The 21,544-nt window shown below is 49.2% G+C and overlaps 1 protein-coding gene and 1 non-coding gene across 3 annotated transcripts in view; both read left to right on the forward strand.

Moving 5' to 3' along the window:
- Positions 1-6,294, forward strand: part of ARMH4 (armadillo like helical domain containing 4) — an 85,906-nt gene extending 79,612 nt beyond the window's left edge. The window contains exon 8 of one of the 2 annotated variants that reach the window (XM_053282756.1): positions 375-6,294. In XM_053282756.1, coding sequence (XP_053138731.1) covers positions 375-440 — 66 coding nt within the window. In that variant the 3' untranslated portion in view covers positions 441-6,294. Of the gene's footprint in view, positions 1-371 lie in introns of both variants that reach the window. The other variant, XM_053282755.1, reaches the window with a different exon arrangement.
- Positions 6,295-8,909: 2,615 nt separating this feature from the next.
- TRNAA-GGC (transfer RNA alanine (anticodon GGC)) lies at positions 8,910-8,990 on the forward strand. Its single transcript has one exon. It is a non-coding gene; the product is annotated as a tRNA-Ala (tRNA).
- Positions 8,991-21,544: the final 12,554 nt, after the last annotated feature.

Here is a 21,544-nt window from a genome sequence, read left to right on the forward strand (position 1 = left end):
AGTTAGCAGGGGTTTAGCATCCCCAGACTATGTACCTGTTCCCTCTATCCAGAACCAGCAGATCAAAATTGTCTCCTGAGCTTCTCCCCCAACACGATAAGTACCTCTGTGTTATCTGGATTCAGTCTCAGTTTTTTATCCCTCATCCAGCCCATCACCCGCTGAAGGCAGGAATTTAGGGAGGTTATGTCTTCTGATGATGATGTTGACATGGAGAAATAGAAATGCAACAAATGTTAGAGGGAAGGTTTTGTGGGAGGAGAAAGAAAAGAAAGGAAATTAGGTTTTATTCATTTGCAGCTGATGTTATTTTCTATCTGTCTGTCTTCTTCTTCTTCTCTCTCTCTCCCTCCCCACCCCCACCCCCATAGCAGAGGGAATTTAACAGCATGCAAGACCGAGTGATGCTTTTAGCAGATAGCTCTGAAGATGAATTTTGAATCAGACTGCAGTGCCACGTCCTGCTCTCCAGTGACTTTTCCTTAGGTTTTTTTCCCTTTTCTTTTGTTTTCTCTTTGCAAGGGGAGGTGTGCAAGCAGAAAGGATTTTTGCTGCATCACAGCTGCTGCATTCACAGGGCAGTGGTGGTTGATACACTGCCTAAAAAGATTACACACACACACACACACACACACACACACACCAATCTCAATAACAGCATGCTGTATGCCCAAGTGTAATGCGCAGTGTCATTTTTAAGAAACAAAAATAGAGTACTGCAATTTTCTTTTGCGCACCGCACCTTGTTCGAATGCAAAGTAAACGATGTTTCCACGGCACGGAAGCAAGTCGGGAAGAATGACAATAATCAGCCTTAGGTTTTAATGCTCCTTCCAGCCCTTGGCAATCAAGCTGTCATCATTACCGTGAGAGTCCCTTGGGAGGCCCATCTTCAACCCAGATTATTTCTGTCTATCTCTCACTGGGGAGCAGCATCGAAAATGTTGCGTTACCTGGGCTGGAGTTCACTGGTTTCTAAAATTAGCTGCTCTGTTTAATTAATGAAGTGCCAACTTGAGGCAGATTGCCTGCATCAGCAGAATAGAAACTACGTGGAGTACAACCAAGAGACACAATACTATGTATCGTACATTACATCTTGGGCCAAAGTCGACAGTATGCGGGAGATGCACAAACAGTTTCCCAAAGGGGTTTTACATCTGAACTGAAAACCAGCTTCGGAGTCTGCAGTCAGGAGGAGAAGGGTAGCAAGGAAGGGGAGCTTCTTTACCCTTTCCCTTCCTGCCAGTTTCCTGCTCAAAAATTGCAAAACAACAACAACCCTTCATTTGCTTTTCTACCTGTTGGGGGAAAGATACAAGGCCTGTTCACACAACTGTCAATATCAAGGTAGGAGGCCTTGTACCCTGCTTTGCATGGCTGTGTCAATTCATGAAAATCCCTCCAACCCAAGTTGCTCAGAACAGGGTAGTCCAGCTTTTATACCCTGTTCTTAACCAAGGTAGGAGTGAGGGCTCTTCTACCTGGCTTTCCTGGTCACATGTATCCACTTACCTTTACTCGTGTTTGCCTTTTCTTACCTTTTTAGTTGCGTTTCTACTAGGAACTAGCAGGCCTGCAGACAATCAAGAGCTCTGGTTACAGCAGCTGCCATCTGTGAATGTACCACTCTACAAAGCACACTCTGTGTTCCTATCTTTGCAGCAGCTTCAGCAGGGCTGGGCCCATCTCCTGCCCCTTCATGACCAGTCAGAGGACAGGAGCTCTCTAACCACGACACCCACCCCCATGTGGTTGTGTGAAAGGCCCTACAGGATCCTTGTATCTTTTCCCCTGCAGGGAGAAAAGCAACGGAGAGGGCAATTTTTGTCTGGCATGGAAAGGGTTAAGTGAGCCCTCTTCCTGTTACTCCCCCCGCCCTTTCAAACTGGCTGCCTTCTGTGATTGATTTTCATTTTTAAAAGAAATCAGTTGATTGTTTATGTATCTCTTGTGTAACAAATTAGTTTGGCCCTCTAAGCATGCTGGCTTACAACAGAGAGCTGTTTATAGTAACAGCCAAACAATGATAACCAATTGCCGTAGATTAAGGCTGAAATCCTGTGCACCCTTACTTGGGAGGAAGTGTTACTCAACCCAGTGAGACTGGCTCCTGTGTGAGCCTGCCTAAATCGGAGCCCTCGCAAGGGCCGCCCACATGCATGGATGTACAACCTTTGATTATTCAGTGCTCACCACTGACAATGTGTGAATTGCCTGCATGGAAAAACTGTTGTGGTTTCAGGTGGTATTAACATTCTGTCGGTGGCCTTTGATCTGCGAGGGCTCCTTCACACACTCAAGTCATCATTCGGTGTTGGTGTCATCAAGTGATGAGTGTGCATGTGTAAGCCTGCCCTTAGTCGGTGGCTGTGGTCCCCCAACTGTTGGTACCTGGGGCTCAAGTTGTAGGTTTTTTCCTGGATTAAAACTGAGAGTGCACTTCACTTGTACACAGATGCAAAATCCTGCATATTTGTTTTCTTCATCAGCTTCCAAACCAAAGGACAGACACCCTCAGCATTGTCCATATACCGACAGGGTGGCGAGGATCAATTTGTACAGGGATTTCCTCCCATGAGGGACACAGACTTTCAATCTAGGTTGAGTGTGGGTTACTGACATTACTGTGATTGTGTGAATCCATGTCAAGGTGGTTTATGAGAATCTGAGATTCTCGCCTTGGTGTGGATTCACATGATCACGCTAATGTCGGTGGCCCACAATAAACCTAGATTCAAATGACTGTGAGAACCAGGACACAGAGTGATGGATATTTCCATTATGGTGTGTTAATTCTTTAAGGCTAATTTCGAACATGGAAGCTTGGTTTTTCAAAGCCTACTCCAGCCCTTCTGGTAGCACACAGTTTGGGAATCACTAGTCCAAGGCTTGTTCATTGTTTCACAGCAAGTTCACACCACTTTGTCCAGTATAAGTGCACCTGTGTCTACTCACAATCACTTGAACATTATCAAAACGATTCTCCTCTGGTATTTTAATTTTTAAATGATCTTCCTAATGCCTACATTGAAGTGGACAGGAGAAGGACACCAAAATGTAAGAAATAATGAAACTTGAACCCTGTAAAATGCAGTTCAGGGCCTGAGCACATGACTAAGCTTTGGAGGGGTCAGATCCTGGCAACAGTCAGTGACCTTCCTGAAGAGTGGGGAAAGTTATGGGTTGCTCTGTGGGGTTTATATCTGTCATTGCAAGGGTTCTCAAACTTGGGTTCCCAGATGTTGTTGGACTACAACTCACATCATCCCCTGCAACAATTGCCATTGTGACAAGGGATGGTGGGATTTCAGCTTCTGGGGAGAGACAATTGCTCTGATTGCAGGCGGGGGGAGATGGCAAGGGAAAGCTCAAAAACAAAAGAAGCAGGATGAAGTGGGTAAGAACTTGGCATTTGAACTATAATACTGTTCCAGTCTCTCAATCTGGCCATCATAGTTATGCTGTTGAACATTGGGTGGTGAAGGTGCACGTGCTTCTGATTCATAGGAACATAGGAAGCTGCCTTCAGACCACTGGTCCATCTAGCTCAGCATTGTCTACACAGACTGACAGCAGCTTCTCCAAAGGTTGCAGGCAGGAGTCTTTCCCATCCCTACCTGGAGATGCTGCCAGGGAGGGAACTTGGGACCTAGATGCTCTTCCCAGAGCGGCTCCATCCCCTAAGGGGAATATCTTCCAGTGCTCACCCATGTAGTCTCCCATCCAAGTGCAAACCAGGGTGGACCCTGCTTAACAAAGGGGACCATTCATGCTTGCTACCACAAGACCAGCTCTCCTCCCTGGTTGTCTGGGCAGTGAAAGCAACCGGGAAGTGATCGTGTGTGAGGGGCCATTTCCCCCCGAGGGATTTTACAAAACTCCAGTGCTGGTGGGGGGAACCTAGGGGGAGGGATAAGTGCACCCTCTCCTGCCCTTAAAGTCCTACCCCCCCGCCCCCGCCGAACGTTCGAGCTGGCCAGTGTTCGAATCTATTAGGAGGCCCATAAAAGGGCTTCCAAACACCATTGCACACCATTGTTTCCTGCCCAACTGGACAGGCATCAGGAGCGTGCACATTCAGCAGCATAGCCACCATAGCTGGATTGTGAGAATGGGCCCTCCGATTTCTAGTCCATAGTAGCAGAGGAGGAGCTTTGATTGGGTTGGTGGGTTCAAAGAACCCGAGATGCCAGGTTTGCCCCCACCTGCCTCCCAGCTCTGGCAAGCCTCATTCCCAGCTGGCCTCCTTGTTGGCTGGGTGTTTCCTTCACTCTCTCCCTCGCTTGGAATGAGGGAGAGAAAGAAGGAAGCACCCAGCCGGCAATGAAACCGCCTGGGAAATGAGCTCTGGAGGGCCATGAGGGCCTTCCAGGTGCTGGCCACGCCCCCTGCATGTGTCATCTCACATACAGGGGGCGTGGCTAGTCCGTGCCAGGGGCCAGCGGGGAGAGGGCCATGCACATGCCCATTCTCCCCCAGCTACGCATCTGCGTAGCAGAGATGCCTGTGATATTTGGTAAGCCCAGAAGTGAGCTTTGGGCACTTGTAACACTCCTTCACAGAAGAGGTGAGCTTTGTGAGCGTCCATGTTCTTCTCTGGCTCGGGTTTAAAACCCGGCAGGAGAGGAATTCATGACTTCCCTTGCTTCCCAATCCTGCTTCCCAAAGGCCGTTCCTGGTTTTCTTTCAACACAGCGCAGTTATCCAACCAGGTTAGCCACGCTGGCTCTCTTGCCTCTGGAAAGTAAGGTGATCTGATCTCTCCCTCTCTGCCCCTCTGGCTTCCCCTCCAGTTTGTCAGAGGGAGAAAAGCCCTGGGGGGCTGTTGGGGAGTGTAGTTTTTCCAAGGGTTACTGCCAGTGCCTGACAGGTGAGGTTTATTGAAGTGGAGAGGGGGCTTAGAGGGGACAAATTCAGATTTGGGTCAGAAATAAGCTGAGCTATGGTATTTTAATTTTTATTAAATTAAATAGCTCAGTTTATTTCTGGGACAATTTGAGACGAGTGGGGACGGTGTGCCCATTTCTACTCCATTGTGAACCACTGATGTCAAATGCAACTTTTAGCAGTTGCATTGCAGAAGGAAGCAAGATACTCCACATTTGCCAACCGCAAGTCACAGCGCAACGTCCCAGCATGGTGGGTGACCCGGCTCAGGGGGAGGTTCCTGGAAGGCTCCCAGCCAGTGAGTGATCAAGACAGTCTGGCCACAGAAAGAAGGCTGGTGTTTATGGGTAGACTATTGTCAAGGCTGTGGGCAGCCCTAATCTGGAATCACGGAGTGAATCCCCAGCAGCAATGGCTTTTGCGTGGGGGTTATGGGAGTTGTAGTCCACAGCATCTGGGAATCCCTGTTAGAGGGAACTCTGCTGCCAGTCACCATGGCTGTTGTGCTGAGAACAACCAAAGCATCGGGGAATGGGACTGTATCTCGGTAGAAGAGCATTGCATGCAGGAGGTCCCTGGTGCAACCCGCTGGCAGCACCAACAGGTACAGCTGGGAGAGACTCCTGCTTGCAGCCTTGGAGAAGCTTCTGCCAGTCCGTGAAGACAATACTGAGCTGGATAGACCAATGGTCTGACTCAGTATATGGCAGCTTCCTGCGTAGGCTGATACTATGCATCTGATCATGTAGAAACTAGGGAACATCTTGAAATGAACGAAAAGGAATGCCCACTGAAATGCACTGGTTCCTTCCAAAAGGCCATGAAATGCATGGAATTTCTGAATGGCCGTTGGCCACTTCATGCATTCCTATGTCAATTTGGAAGGAACCAGTGCACTTCATTGGGCATTCCCTGTTATTCATTTTAAGACGTACTGACACTAGTCCACCGTAGAATTTGCATGCTGACAGTCCCAGATTCTATCCCTGGCAGCATCTCCAGGTAGGGCTGGGAAAGACTCCTGCTTGGTTAGATTAATTAGCTAATCAATTAGATCAGTTAGCTTGCTCGATTAGGTCCTAGCCTCAGGCCCTAAGACAGGGATTCTCAGATGTGGTGCCCCAGATGTTGGACTACAACTCCCATCATCCCCAGCCACAATGACTGGCTGGTGGCTGCCATTTCTCCCCAACCCTGCTCCTCTGAATGATGCAAGTGAACCACTGTTGCCAGAACCTGAGGGGTATACTCAGGTGTGAAATAGGGGCCGTAACCCAGAACTTGGTGGTTTCCTTTTCTTCCTCTTCCTTTTGAGTAAAAAGTATGACCTATTTTTAACCCATGTTTTTAAAGGGGGTTGTCTTAATTTCAGGGTCATCTGTTTGGATAAATACGTTAAAATAGCATATAGTGTCATTCTGGTGGGCGGGGAAATGGGAGTTGGTAGCTGTTTGGAGGACTGCCATATTAGGCTTTCCATGTTGAGTTTTGCACCCCACCCTGAATTTCAACCTCATTCCATGCTAGCCCTAATGTTCAGGGTGCAAGTGTGTGTGCGTGTGCAGGGAGATCACCCATGTTGAAAATTCCCTGCAAAAAAATAACCCAAGACTGAGTGTACTCAGCTAGAACCTTTCTTCCTTAGCAGCTAGATTTTTAGTGACTGGGAGGTTGCTTTTCAACATGGGGTAACCTTCAAAAAAGGTGTGTACTGCTGCAATGGCACAGTCAATTTCACTGTCTCAAGATTATACCTCTTTCTTCTGCTGGTTGATTGGTTGTGTGTTGCGGGGAGAAGGTCCTCCCTACACATTCACCAGTGAGGCTATAATGAAGAGGGCCATCCAAATTTTGGTGATACCATTGGTGGGAAAGCAGATAAGGTTTGGGGACAAGATATCCCTCCCCAAAATATGGGTATACAGAAGTTTGTATCCTGACTAATGGTGAGCTCGTGCAACCAAGTTGTGCTTGTGCAAGTATATTGCATAACTGTGCAAAATCACAGGGATTTCTAAAACTGTGCTATTTCACCCTCATGCAATTGCATCAATGTTTTGTTTAGAACATATCAGGCATGCCAGACCAGTTGCACAAGCACAAACTTGCTTGTGCTCATGCAACACTAGTCTGGAACCAGAATATTGCATAGCTGTGCGAAGTCACAGGGATTTTCAAAATTGTGCTATTTCACCTTTGTGCTATTGCACAAATTCCCTTTTGACCATATCAGGCATGCCACAGGTTGCATGCCGGTTGCACAAGCACAAATGTGCTTGTGTGAGCACAACACAAGTCTGGAACCAGAATATTGCATAGCTATGCAGAGGTCACAGGGATCTCAAAAACTGCTATTTCACCCTTGTGCTATTTCATAAAATTCCCTTTAGAACATATCAGGCATGCCGCAGGCTGCATTCCTGTTGCACGAGCACAAATGTGCTTGTGCGAGCACAACACTAGTTTGGAATGCGAACACCAGGTTCCATGCAACTAGCTAGCCCAACAGCCTTTTGCTAGCTCAGCATCCTTACGCAAGCACACCTAGTGAGGCTGTCAGCCATTAAAAATGCCCTTCAGGGCCGGTTCAGACGTTAGTAGGTCAAGTAAGGAGCTGTACCTCCATGCTAAGGTACCCGCTGCTCAGTGGTAGAGCATTGGCTGTGCATGCAGAAGGCCCCAGGTTGAATCCCTGGCAGGTTCTCCAGGTAGGGCTGGGAGAGAGTCCTGCCTGCAACCTTGGAGAAGCTGCTGCCAGTCAGACAATGAGCTAGATGGACCAATGGGTATAAGGCAGCTTCCTATGTGGAGTAGGGGTGTGCACGGAACCGGCTGGCCTGGTTTGGTTCAAGTCTGAACCGGAATTGAACCAGTTCCGTCCGGCACCCCTTCGGAACCCCCCCCCCATCTGGTCCAGTTTGGGGGGTTTGTGGCCCTTGAAATTTTTTTTAACCTTACCCCCTTTGCGGGGGGGGGGGTTGTTGGAGGCGGAGGGGGTGTCGACGGAGGTTCCCCTCCCCCTGCCGGCCTTCCTTGCAGCCCAAACCGGCCCGTTCGGCCAGCTCTTCGGCCCATCCAGGCCTTCTCCCTCCAGTGCAGTGGCCATTTTGGAGGCCACCGTGCCTGAAATTGACCTCTGCATGACCCAGGCCATGCAGAGACCAATTGCGCAGGTGCGGCAGCCTCCAAAATGGCCCCTGTGCCAGAGGGGGAAGGCCCGAATGGGCTGAAGAGCCAGCCAAACGGGCCGGTTTAGGCTGCAAGGAAGGCCGGCAGGGGGAGGGGGAACCTCTGTGGACCCCTTTGCCACCTCCAACAACACCCCCCTCCCGAAGGGGGTAAGGTGAAAAAAGAAAAGTCCGTGAACACCCAACCAGTCAGGGGTGTTTGGTCCAGGGTCAGACCGAACCGGGGATGGTTCAGTTTGGCCCCAAACCTTTGAACCGAACAGGTTCGACGCCAAACACATTGAACGTCGAACCTGTTTGCACATCCCTAATGTGGAGTTGAATGCAGGATGGCAATTGGAGAACCACTACTTCTGAAGAGTTCCAGACGAGCACAGCACTGGTGCTAGTGTGCGGGGGGGGGAGGGGGGCGGTTGCAACAAGCTCACCTGTCCATGGAAGGCCTCTGTCTCACCCAAAATTATGTCCCCCAGGGACCTATTTTTAGTGGCACCGAGGGCTTCCTGGAGATGGGGAGGTCACCCAAATTTGCCCCCTCTACTAAGAGGTGGAGCCGAATTAGCTGAACTTTTCAGACGGACCCGTGCTTTGTTAGGATGCTAGATGCATTCGACACACAGCAATCCCCTAAGTCCTGCTTGGCACCCCCTTCTGATGGGCACCCTGGGCATTGCAACCTCCCGCCTCCATCCCTACGGCTGACCCTGTCTGGAGCCTTCAGTGGTTTGATGCTGTGAAAAGTACGCGGGGTGGGGGAAGAGAATTTCCAGGAATAGCTTTGGTCAGAGTTGGCAGTCGTGCTTGCACCCCATGATTCTCTAGGCAACCAGAGGGGATGGGGCTCTAGCTCAGTGGTGGAGCATCTGCTTGGCATGCAGAAGGTCCCAGGTTCAATCCCTGGCAGCATCTCCAGGTAGGGCTGGGAGAGACTCCTCCTCCTCCTGGTGTAAGGCAGTTTCATATGGTCAGCCTTTTCCAAATGGCAATGTGCAGGAGAAGGTCTCAAGGTTTTCCACACTTGCTGTTACACAGGGAAAAGAAAACTGGGCAAATTACACACTGGTCCTCCTGCTATGCTCACTCACATCTGAACTGGCTCTTAGTCTGGAATGGGGTAGTTACGGATATTAATATATGGTAGAAAGCAGATGATTAGCAATTTTATAGCAAATTGTGTATTGTAACTAATATAGGTTTTGCACTGAGTTATGCATATAGGAAAGGCATACAAGTGCATAAAGCAGGGATTCTTAAACTGGGGTACCCAGATGCTGGACTACAACTCCCATCATTCCCACAGGGGTGTCCAACCACATCTGGGGACCCCGGTTGGAGAGGCCCTGGCATCAAGGGTTGGAATGGGGCCCAGATCCAAGTCTCGCCACTTTCACAGACTCTTTGTAGGACCTTGGACACCCCACTGTTTTGTCGGCCTCAGTTCCTTCTTCATAAAATGGGGAGAGTAGTGACCTACCTCACAGGGTTGTTGTGAGGGCAAACAATAAAGCTTGTAAGGTACTTGGCAAATCAAAGTGCTGTCAAAGGAATGCAGTAGCGGATTTCGACGCCGCCTGTGGCGATGGCTGAAGAAAAGGAGGCAAATGGCTTCGGAAGCAGATTCACCGCAGTGCTGGATCAGCTGCCTGCTGCATTGACACAAAGGACTAGCAGCAATCCGTGCTGGTAAGCAGGTAAACCCAGGGGTGCTGGGGGGCAGCTAAGAGGCAAGTGGCACAGCAGGGAAATGCTTGACTAACAAGCAAAAGGCTGCCGGTTCTAATCCCTGCTGGTACTATATTGGGGAGGAGTGATATAGGAAGATGCTGAAAGGCATCGTCTCATACTGTGTGGGAGATGGCAATGGCAAACCCCTCCTGTATTCTACCAAAGACAACCACAGGCTCGGTGGGCACCAGGAGTCCGAATTGACTTGACAGCACACTTTACATTGCCTGATGATACCTCTGCTCCTTGAGTAAGGTTGCCAAACCTCCAGGATTGACCTGGGATCTCCAGCAATCAGCCTCAGTCTTCAAAACATGATTGTGAGCAACCCGGGAGATTTGGTGGCTTCATCTTGGGGACAAAATTCTCCAGGACTAGCTTCAGTTGGAGTCAGCAACCCTCTCCCTTGCTTGCAAAGCTCCAGTTTTTGGGTGGGGACACTTTACCTTGGCCTGTCATGGATCTTGTCCTGCTGGAGGTCTTGGTTGGTTCTAGCAGGACTCTTTTTATCTTCTCATGAATGCTCCGGAGAAGAGTTCATGAGAATAAGAAGAGTTCAGGAGTGAAACCATGCAGAGGTAGAGCTCAGTGGTAGAGCATCTGCTTTGCGTGCAGAAGGTCCCAAGTTCAATCCCTGGCAGCATCTCCAGGTAGGGCTGGGAAGGACTCCTGGCTGAAACCCTGGAGAGCTTCTGCCAGCCAGTGTAGACAATAATGAGCTAGATGGACCCATTGATGATCCGACTCAGCAAAAGGCGGCTGCCTATGTTCCTTCCTACATTTTTACCAGTGCTTCATACCAGACTCCTGAGAAAACCTAGCAGTCATGGGATAAGGGGACAAGTACATGTGTGGATCAGTAACTGGTTGAAGGACGGGGAACAGAAGGTAGGAATAAATGGACAGTTCTCTAAATTGAGGGAAGTAGGAAAGTGGTGTCCCCCAGGGATCTGTACTGGGACCAGTGCTTTCAATTTATTCATAAATGATCTAGAAGTTGGGGTAAGCAGTGAGCTGGCCAAATTTGCAGATGATACCAAACTATTTAAGGTAGTGAAATCCACAACAGATGGTGAGGAGCTCCAAAAGGATATATCCAAACTGGGGGCCTGGGCAACAGAATGGCAAATGAAGTTCAATGTTAGCAAGTGCAGAGTGATGCATATTGGGACAAAAAACTCCCAATTTCACAGCTGATGGGATCTGAGCTGTCGGTGACTGACCGAGAGAGATCTTGGGGTCATGGTGGACAGCTTGTTGAAAATGTCACCTCAATGTGCGGCAGCTGTGAAAAAGGCCAATTACATGCTTGGAATAATTAGAAAGGGGATTAAAAATAAAACTGCTAATATTATAATCTCCTTATACAAATCTATGGTGCGGTCACATCTGGAGTACTGTGTACAGTGCTGGTCACCATATCTCAGAAAGGACGCTATAGAACTGGACAAGGTGCAGAAGAGGGCAACAAAGATGATCAGGGGCCTTGAGCATCTTCCTTATGAGGCAAGGCTACAACACTTGAGGCGACTGAAGGGAGACATGATAGAGGTCTATAAAACCATGCATGGTGTGGAGGAAGTGGATAGAGAGAAAATTTTCTCCCTAGAACCAGAGGTTATTCCATGAAACTGATTGCCAAGAAATTTAGAACCGACAAAAGGAAGTACTTTTTCACACAGTGCATAATTAATCTATGGCAGGCTTGCTCAGCCTGGGCTCCCCGCCCCAGCTGTTTTGACTACAACTCCCACAATCCCCGCCACAGTGCCCAATAACCAGGGATGATGGGAAGTGTAAGCTAACATCTGTAGGAGGGCCGAAGCTGAGTAGCTCTGATCTATGGAATTCTTTGCCATTGGATGGCCACTAGCTTGGATGGCTTTAAAAAGGGTTTAGACGAATTTCTGGAGGACAGATCTATCAATGGCTACTAGTCTGGTGGTTATAGGCCACCTCCAGCCTCAGAGGCAGGATGCTTCTCAATACCAGTTGCAGGGGAGCAATGGCAGGAGAGGGCATGCCCTCAGCTCTTGCCTATGGGCTTCTCAGAGGCATCTGGTGGGCCACTGTGTGTCTGTGAAACAGGAGGCTGGACTAGAGAGGCCTTGGGCCTGATCCAGCAGGGTTGTTCTTATGTACCAGGCCAGTTAAAATGATGCTTTGGCACGATTGCCACTCCTCTTGCCCTCAGAAGTATGAGGCCCCTGCCCTATAACCTCTTCCACTTTTCGTGGGAGATAGGAGCACAGTTCCCATTATGGAACTCAAGGGTCTTCTGGGAACTCCTTCAGCCAGGATAAAAATGTGCCCAGAGAAAAATCAGTTTTCCTCCTCTTGGTGACTTCCCAAAGGCTTTAATGCCTGCTGTTTTCACCCCCCTCTGGATGATCGACAGATTTTGAGATGCTGCTGCTCAGGCAGAGCCAAGCGCTTGCATAATGGATACAGCAGGGCTCTCTGGGGAGTGAATCCCCAGCTGGGACAGAAGTTGGTTGCTACCAGATGCTCTCTCCAAAAGAAAACAGGAAACGCTTGCAGGGAAAGGTGTGTCCCTTCACTTGTGTTTAATTATTGATTTTAATTTTTAAACAAAATATCCAAGCGTGTCTGAAAGCTTAATTGAATAAAATATTCAAATACAGGTGTGGTTTTTTTGGTGTGTGTGTGTTTTTTTATATCTTGCAAGAAAGCTTGCCCTAGGCTAGGCTTCATCTTATTCATGCCAGCCTTATTAATGCATGCTTTCTATTGACAGGCTGCCACCCAGAGAATGTGTGTGGAGTTTGAAATCCTTCCATGTAGTGAGAATTCTGTTTCGAGTGGCCAGGTTGCTACCTGGAGATTTGCATAATGCCTTTAAAACCTTCCATGAAGCAAGAGACAGCCATAGTTCCTCCTGAATGTGCTTCCTCTCCCAGGCTGCTGGTCCATTCCCCACCCCCACCCCTGCCACCTTCCAGGAGTCCTGCGCAATACAGAGGGTGGGGGAGATGCCATATGATTAACATGGGGGGGGGAGGAATGGGGGAGAAGCCACCACTGCCTATTATTTCCCTGCTACACTGGGAAATTTAAAGTGAAGCCAGAAGGAGAGCTGGTCTTGTGGAAAGCGAGCAAGAATGGACTCCTTTACTAAGCAGTGTCCACTCTGGTTTGCATTTGAATGGGAGACTACATGTGTGAGCACTGTGAGATATTCCCCTTAGGGGATGGGGTCGCCCTGAGAAGAGCACCTGCCCGCTTGCATGCAGAAGGTTCCAAATTCCCTCCCTGGCAGCATCTCCAAGTTACGGCTGAGAGAGACTCCTGCCCGCAACCCTGTAGAAGCCACTGCCCGTCTGTGTAGACAGTACTGAGCTAGATGGACCAATGGTCTGGCTCATTAGAAGGCAGCTTCCTATGTGTTCTCTGGCGTGAAGGCTGGAAACCCTAATCAGAATAGTAGGTTGGTGAATTTCCCTGTCCTTTTGCTAGGGGCGAGGCTAGATGGCCTTTGGTGCTTCCATGAGCATGTGATCCATGGTACCAGAGGAACATTCAGAAGATCCCATTACATGCAAGTTACAAAACAGGTTCTTGGTGCTCTTTTGGCTTAATTCTCACTGAGCTGATAGACCTGTGCCTGGGAGGAAGGGGGCACGCGCATGGCCAATTGCTTCTCCAGGCATTGTTGAGCAGAAATGCTCACTGCTCACACAAGCATCAGCATGTCAGCACATGTCAAGGGTTGCAAAGTCTCAGGGCTTGACCTAAAGCTTCAGGGCATTTATCCTCTGTCTTGGGTCCTCCCAGAGAAGGAGCAAAATCTCAGAATGAGAGACCAGAATCAAGGGAGCAGGCTGTCGGCAGAGGGTGGGGATGGGGCCATAACCCAGTGGTAGAACACCCTCTTTATGTGTTCAAAGTCCCAAGTTCAATTCCTGGCATTTTCCAGCAGGCAGAGGCGCTCTTATCCCTGGACCTCTGGGCTGAAGTCCAGGGCCTCCACAGTCCCAGGGCCCCCCCAAATCCTCTTTCGTCTGTCCCAGATGGCGTGGTCACCTGACCAAGCATGATGATGCTTAATTTGCAGGGAAGTTGATTGATTGATTGATTAAGTGCCATCAAGTCGGTGTCGACTCTTAGTGACCACGTAGCTAGATTCTCTCCAGGATGATCTGTCTTCAGCTTGGTCTCTCAGTGGTGCATTCATTGCTGTCATAATCAAGTCCATCCTCCTGCTGCTGGTCGTCCTCTTTTCTTTCCTTCAACTTTCCCCAGCATTATGGACATCTCAAGGGAGCTGGGTTTTCTCAGCTGGGGAGTGGGGGCCCCCAAAGGCCTCTAGGTCCAGGCTCCAAAATTACCTAGGTGCACCTCTGCCAGCAGGGCTGGAAGTGTCCCTGTCTGAAATGGAGGAGTGTTGCTATCAGCCAGAGCAAACATTACAGGCCGGTTTGCTTAATGTCTGTTCCAGTCAAATTGATGAAAAGCATTCTCAAAGATAAACTTGCTAAGCATATAGAAGAACAGGCCCTGCTGAAGGAGAACCAGCATGGCTTCCGCAAAGGTAAATCTTGCCTCACCAACCTTTTGGAGTTCTTTGAGAGTGTCAACAGGCATGTGGATCAAAATGATCCAGTTGAAATAGTATATTTGGACTTTTAAAAAGCTTTTGACCAAGTTCCTCATCAACAGCTCTATGGAAGTGTCAACATAATGTGCAGCAGCTGTGAAAAAGGCCAATTCCATGCTTGAAATTAATATAATATAATAATGCACTTATACAAATCTATTGTGTGGCCACATTTTGAGGATGGTGTATAGTTCTGGTTACCATATCTCAAAAAAAGGGCATTGTATGACTTGAGAAGGTGCAGAAGAAAGCAACCAAGATGATCAGGGGCCTGGAACAACTTCCTTACAAGGTAAGCTACAACACCTGGGGCATCTTGCTTTAGATGCCCCTCAGCTTTAGACCGCTTTAGACCGCTGAGGGGAGACATGGTAGAGGTCTATAAAATCATGCACGGTGTGGAGAGAGAGAATTTTTTCTCCCGCTTGCTTAACATTAGAACCAGGGGTCATTCCATGAAACTGACTGATTGCCAAGAAATTTAGGACTGACAAAAGGAAATACTTTTTCACACAATGCATCATTAACCTATGGAGAAATTTGTGGAGTACAAATGTATCAGTGGCTACTAGTCTGAGGGCTATAGGATGCCTCTGAATCCCAGTTGCAGGGGAACAACAGCGGGAGACGGGGGCATGCTTTCATCTCCTGCTTGTAGACAGAGGCATCTGGTGGGCCATTGTGTGAGACAGGATGCTGGACTATATGGGCCTTGGGCCTGATCCAGCAGGGCTGGTTCTCATGTTCTTATATTAAAGATAGGCTTAAAGCAGGGCTTCTTAACTTTGGGTCCTCGGCTGTTGTAGTACTACAATTCCCAAAGGCCACTGTGGCTCTGGATAATGGGAGTTGTAGTCCAACAACATCTGGGGACTCAAGGATAGGAACCCCTGATTTAAGGGGCCCCATGAAATTGATTGCCAGGAAACCTAGGGCCAGCAAAATGGAAGTATTTTTTCACACAACGCATGATCCACTTGTGGAACTCTCTGCCACAGGATGTGGTGACAGCCAACAACCTGGATGGCTTTAAGAGGAGTTTGGATAACTTCATTTATTTATTTATTTATTTATTTATTTTTGCATTTTTATACCGCCTTTCGTTAAAATATAGCCCCAAGGCGGTTTACAAAAGTTAAAAACATACAATAAAAACAACATGCTTAGAGTATAAAAACATATAAAAAAGGCATAAAACAATACAACAAATAAAAACACCCAGAAGCAGCAGTAAAAACGATTATGTAAAAGCCTGGGTAAAAAGCCAAGTCTTTACAAGCTTTCTAAAAGCCATGATGGAGTCCGAGGAACGAATGGCCACTGGGAGAGCATTCCAGAGTCTGGGGGCAGCAACAGAGAAGGCCCTGTCCCGAGTGCACGACAGCCGGGCCTCTCTCATTGTCGGCACCCGGAGCAGGGCCCCCTCAGATGTCCTCGTCAAGCGGGCAGCAACCCTTGGGAGCAGGCGGTCCCTCAGATACCCCGGGCCCAAACCGTTTAGGGCTTTAAAGGTCAAAACCAGCACCTTGAATTGGACCCGGAAACGAACCGGTAGCCAGTGCAACTCTTTCAAAATGGGGGTGATATGTTCCCAACGGGCAGCTCTGGATAACACCCTCGCTGCCGCGTTTTGCACTAGCTGCAGTTTCCGGATATTCTTCAAGGGCAGCCCCACTTCATGGAGGAGAGGATCTTCATGGAGGAGAGGATCTATCAACGGCTACTAGTCGGAGGGCTGTGGGCCACCTCCAGCCTCCAAGGCAGGATGCCTCTGAGTCCTAGTTGCAGGGGAGTAACAGCAGGAGGAAGGGCACGCCCTCAGCTCCTGCCTGTGGGCTTCCAGCGGCATCTGGTGGGCCACCCACTAGATGGGCTTCCTTGGGCCTGATCCAGCAGGGCTCCTCTTATGTCCTTATGTTCTAAGGTATGGTGTCGTTTGACTCTTAGATGAAAGGACCATCTTAATCCCGCAAGGCAATTTAGTTATATAAACCCTTCTGAATCTTTGAGGGAGGCATTTGAGTTCAAGAGCCTGAACATCAGATCGAGACAAAGACTGAATTCTTGGAAATGGTGGGAAAGGGCTGGCCAGTTGCCAAGCAGAGCGGCCAGAGGCTCTGCAATGCAGCGAAGATGAAACCCGAGGAGAGGCCACGGAGCAGCTGGAGACAGACTACTCCCCTCGCCCATCCGAGTGTTATGGGATCAGAGGCGCTCTTACCCCTTGACTTTGGGGCTGAAGTCCAAAGGTCCACAGCCCCTGGGGGCCCCCAAATCCTCTTTAGTCTGTCCCGGGTGGTATGGCTGCCCATCAGAACATGATGATGCTTAATTTGCAGGGGGGTAGGCTCCAAAGGCCTTTAGCTCCAGGCTCCAGAATTGCCTAGGTGTCCCTCTGTATGGGGTGATGGGTTGGGTGGCAGAAACATCATTACAGACTGTCTTCTTTCTGCTGGGAAACCTGTGCAGAAGACCAAGGAGGCCTCAGAAACTGGCAAGTTGCTTTGAGATCGGAGATGCGAGTGTGAACACCCAAGACAGCAAGTGCTTTTTCGAAGTGCTTATTCGAATCTTTAAAAAACGATGGCCTCTCTGCAGCAAAGGTAGTTGCAATTACAGGGGCCAGGTGAAAAAGAGCTCCTGTACCTTTAATACATACAGGACTGTCACCTTTAATGCATGCAGGAATTTCCCCAGGTGCTCCCCCCTCCCCCCCATGACAAGCAGCACCTGCTGAAATTCCCTCTTCTGTGGATCTGTTAAAACCACATGCCCCAGTGGGATGAGGAAGGGTGCCAGCCGGGGCTGGGGCAGGGGGGAGAGTCTGCCATCGCCTGCACCCTTCTTGTGCCTGAGGCCACCTCACCCGGCTCATGGTGAGGATCATGTGGCTGCAGTCCAATGACATTGTCCCTGTGCTGCAGCATCTCCAGTAGGGCTGGGAGAGATTCCTGCCCGGAACCCTGGAGAAGCTGCTGCCAGTCAGAGTAGACAATACTAAGCCCGACAGACCAGGGGTCTGACTCAGTATAAGGCAGCTTCCTGTGAAAGTGCCATCCCTGGCTTTGCCATACAGACAAATTCTCTCCGCAGAGAAAGACAGATGCTACGGCAAAGCTTTTAGCCTAGATGTCTCTTTGATATAGTTTTCTCTGTGGATGTTTCTTCTTCTTTTGTATGGGGGAACATTCCATTTGGTGAAACCACCCCCCCCCCAGCAATCTGATGTGGTACAGCCCAGGAGCAGCCTTACTCCCTCAGTGAGAACTAAAAGTAAAGTTGTGCCATCAAGTCGGTGTCGACTTCTGGCACCCACAGAGCCCTGTGGTTGTCTTTGGTAGAATACAGGAGAGGTTGACCATTGCCTCCTCCCGCTCAGTATGAGATGATGCCTTTCAGCACCTTCCTATATCGCTGCTGCCCTATATAGGTGTTTCCCATAGTACCATACCAGTGGGGATTCGAACCAGTAACCTCTTGCTCCCTAGGTAAGTCACGTCCCCACTGCACCATTAGGTGGCCAGTGAGAAGTAGGCCTCATGAAAAATGCCTGAGAAGGATCTCACTGCTCTCCAAAGCTCTGAAAGATGGGACTTTGTTCTAAGGTGGTGGGACCCATTACTCCCAAATTTGATTTCAATTGACTGCGTTTCCCACAGCCAACGCTTGAGAAGAGAACTGGTCTTGTGGTAGCAAGCATGACTTGTCCCCTTAGCTAAGCAGGGTCCGCCCTGGTTGCATATGAAAAGGAGACTAGAAGTGTGAGCACTGTAGGATATTTCCCACAGGGGATGGAGCCACTCTGGGAAGAGCAGAAGGTTCCAAGTTCCCTCCATGGCAGCATCTCCAAGATGGGGTGGAGAGAGAGACTCCTGCCTGCCACCTTGGAGAAGCCGCTGCCAGTCTGTGAAGACAATACTGAGCTAGATAGTCCAATGGTCTGACTCAGTATATGGCAGCTTTCTGTGTTCCACATTGCAGAGGGTAGAGAAGATGGACAAATCTAGAATGTGGGTTAGCAGTGTCTCCTGCAGTAGTACTTCCATATTGCCCTGTCCCCAGGAGAGGAGCTGTTCCTTTAACAGCTGCCTCGCTTTCCAGGATCCGACAGGTGCAGCCTACCTGTCAACACCATGCCAGTTGGGGGGCCAGCGGCACCTGTTAGGTTTCCACCTCTTCTACCTGGCGCAGCCGCAGGGGCCCGGCAAGAAAACAAGGACAGCAGTCTGGCCTGGCAGTCAACTCTGCTGAAATGACCACCTCTCTGGTCTGTGCCGCTGAATCCCTGTTTGTTCACATGACAGCCCGCGAGCGCTGTAAAATAAACAGGTGTGGTTGATGGCAGTCTCTGTTGGCTGGCCATTCGGAGATGCAGGCAGCTGGAAGAGCGTGCCACTCCGCATGAGAAATGCTGCGTGCGCTGGCAGGACCGGGAGGAAGAGGCAGCCAGACTGGGGACCGGGATGCCAGTTTGAATGGCAGGACAAGCAGCCCACCAGCTGCTTTTCTCCTTTTGCTGTGTTTAGAAAACACTTAACTAGGCTCACTTTGGCACCGTTTCTGGCTCTGCTGCTACCTCCTCCTCCCTTTCCGGAAATGCAATTTAACCTTCACAAGAGATGAAATGGAATTCTGCACATAAAGGAGCCTGTGCTTCAGTGGGCTTTCGCGGCTCTCCCCTTTACAGATGCACAGAAGAGGGAATTTCAGCAGGAGCCGCTTTTCTCTCCCCTGCATGACAAGCCACACTTGCTGACGCTACCACTTCTGTCCACCCATTAATAAACCCCATCCTCTTTCTTGTTAGAGGTTGTTGATTTTTACCCACAATAGGTAAAACAGCAGAGCACTAAGGAATGAGCACGCACTCCAGTTACAGGGTAGGTAGCAGAGGATGGTTTGGATATTGCAGCTATTTAGAGAAAACACATGGAGATCCTTGTATGACTAAACACTAAATATTTATTGGTTAAATACACTTAGATAGGAAAGACCTATCTCTAATCTAAAGGACTACAAAGTGGATAGGTAAGAAGAGAGAGAGATATATGTTTCCATCTGCTCTCTAGGAGGAAAGGAAGGATTGTGACTCAGAGTCAGTTCAGGGGTCATAGAGCAGGGACAGATAGGGAGACCCTGACTCACTGTCTCTACTCCCAATACCCCTGGTGGTCATTAGGACAGTTGGTGCAAAAGGTCGAGGCACTGGAAGTTCACCTCCAACATTTCTCACCTGGCCTCTTTATGCATGAGGCTTAACTGGATTCTTGTTCCAATGGCTTTTAGGGGCTGCCAGGTCACACGGTCCAGTGTGTCCTTCTGTAGAATCCAAGGGAAAGAGTTGTGGTCTGCAAGGACAAGGCTGTGGAGTGGAATCGGGAATATTGATGGTTTAATGAAACAGATATGATGTACAGAGAGGCCAGTGCCGTCTGCTTCTCAGTGCTCTTGCTGCTGGCTGTTTGTTAGAGTAGAGACCCTGCCTCTACTGGGATGCAAGGAGCTAAAGCCTGGATCAAAGAATGGATTAACCACACACACCACGCTTCCCTGTACCTTTAAATCCACTCCAGAAGATAACTTAGTCACAGTTTCTCAGGCTGCTTCTTTCATCTGCTCCTCCTTTGACTCCATCTTTCAGCAGCTCCTTCTCTACTAGTGGGGCAGCAAACCCAAAGTCTGGAGTGCTACATCGGGCAGGGGGCACATGAACGGACCAGCTTGGTGGGGGATTGGACAGGAGAAACTGCAATTCAGGGGGAGATTTATGTGGTGGGGGGGGGCTTTCCCCAAGTTGCAACCTGGCAAACCTAATTGCTTTCCAATGCGACTAGGGAGGAGATCTGGTCTTGTGGTAGCAAGCATGACTTGTCTCCTTTGCTAAGCAGGGTCTGCCTTGGTTTGCATTTGAATGGGAGACTACATGTGTGAGCACAGTAAGAGATTCTCCTTAGGGGATGGGGCTGCTCTGGGAAGAGCACCTGCCTGCTCGCATGCGGAAGGTTCCAAGTTCCCTCCCTGGCAGCATCTCCAAGACAGGACTGAGAGAGACGCCTGCCTGCAACCTTGGAGAAGCCACTGCCGGTCTGGGTAGACAATACTGAGCTACATGGACTAATGGGAGGAGAGCTGGTCTTGTGGTAGCAAGCATGACTTGTCCCCTTAGCTAAGCAGCATCTGCCCTGATTGCATTTGAATGGGAGACTAGAAGTGTGAGCACTGTGAGATATTCTGCTTAGGTGATGGAGCCACTCTGGGAAGAGCATCCAAGTTCCCTCCCTGACATCTCCAAGATAGGGCTGAGAGAGATTCCTGCCTGCAACCATGGAGAAGCCGCTGCCAGTCTGGTTAGACAGTAGTGAGCTAGATGGACCAAGGGTCTGACTCGGTAGAAGGCAGCTTCCTATGTTCCTATGAATACAGAAATCTACACTGGGCACCCTCTTTGCATGTCTTACAAATTTCTCTTCTCCATTTTTTGGTCCCAACAATGATCAGGCTGTCATAAATAGCACACACAGAGGCAATTTAAGCCTCAAGCGTGAAAATGCTCTAAAATGGCACAAGAGCCTAATTCTAGTGGAATGTTGTGACTCAGCAGAACAGCTGCATTTACTGAAAGGGATGAGAAAGGGGGAGCTGACTCAGCAAAACAGCTGCCTTCCCTGAAAGGGGAATTGAACTGACAGATTGACAGAGTCGCACTACAGCAAATGTGATGAGAAAAAGCACTTAGACCGTGAGCCTGGCCAACACAGTTTGGCCACCATTACCATCTCAGGGGATGAATGCTCACAGTGATTTTTGGCAACATCTACCCCGATCTAGCAGAGATGGAAAAGAGGCGATAGCATTGCCACACTTACAGCTCTCTGAGTGTTTTCACCCCTGCTTTATCCCTACTCCCAAATGACTAGGGTAAAATTGCAGTCATTTTTGCACAGAGCAACGGGTTAGGGTCGTGTTAGGGTAACAATGAACAAATTGCTGTGCTCTCTCCATGGAGTAATCCTTGGAGGATATTCCTGCCCATTTTCCTTTCTGTTCCCCTGACAACATTGATTCAGTTTTATAGTAGTTTTCGTGTTTTAAAAACGTTTGAAAGCTTTTAAAGCAGCATTGC

Source organism: Hemicordylus capensis, chromosome 1 (assembly GCF_027244095.1).
Source record: "Hemicordylus capensis ecotype Gifberg chromosome 1, rHemCap1.1.pri, whole genome shotgun sequence".
NCBI classification, from domain to species: Eukaryota; Metazoa; Chordata; class Lepidosauria; order Squamata; family Cordylidae; genus Hemicordylus; species Hemicordylus capensis.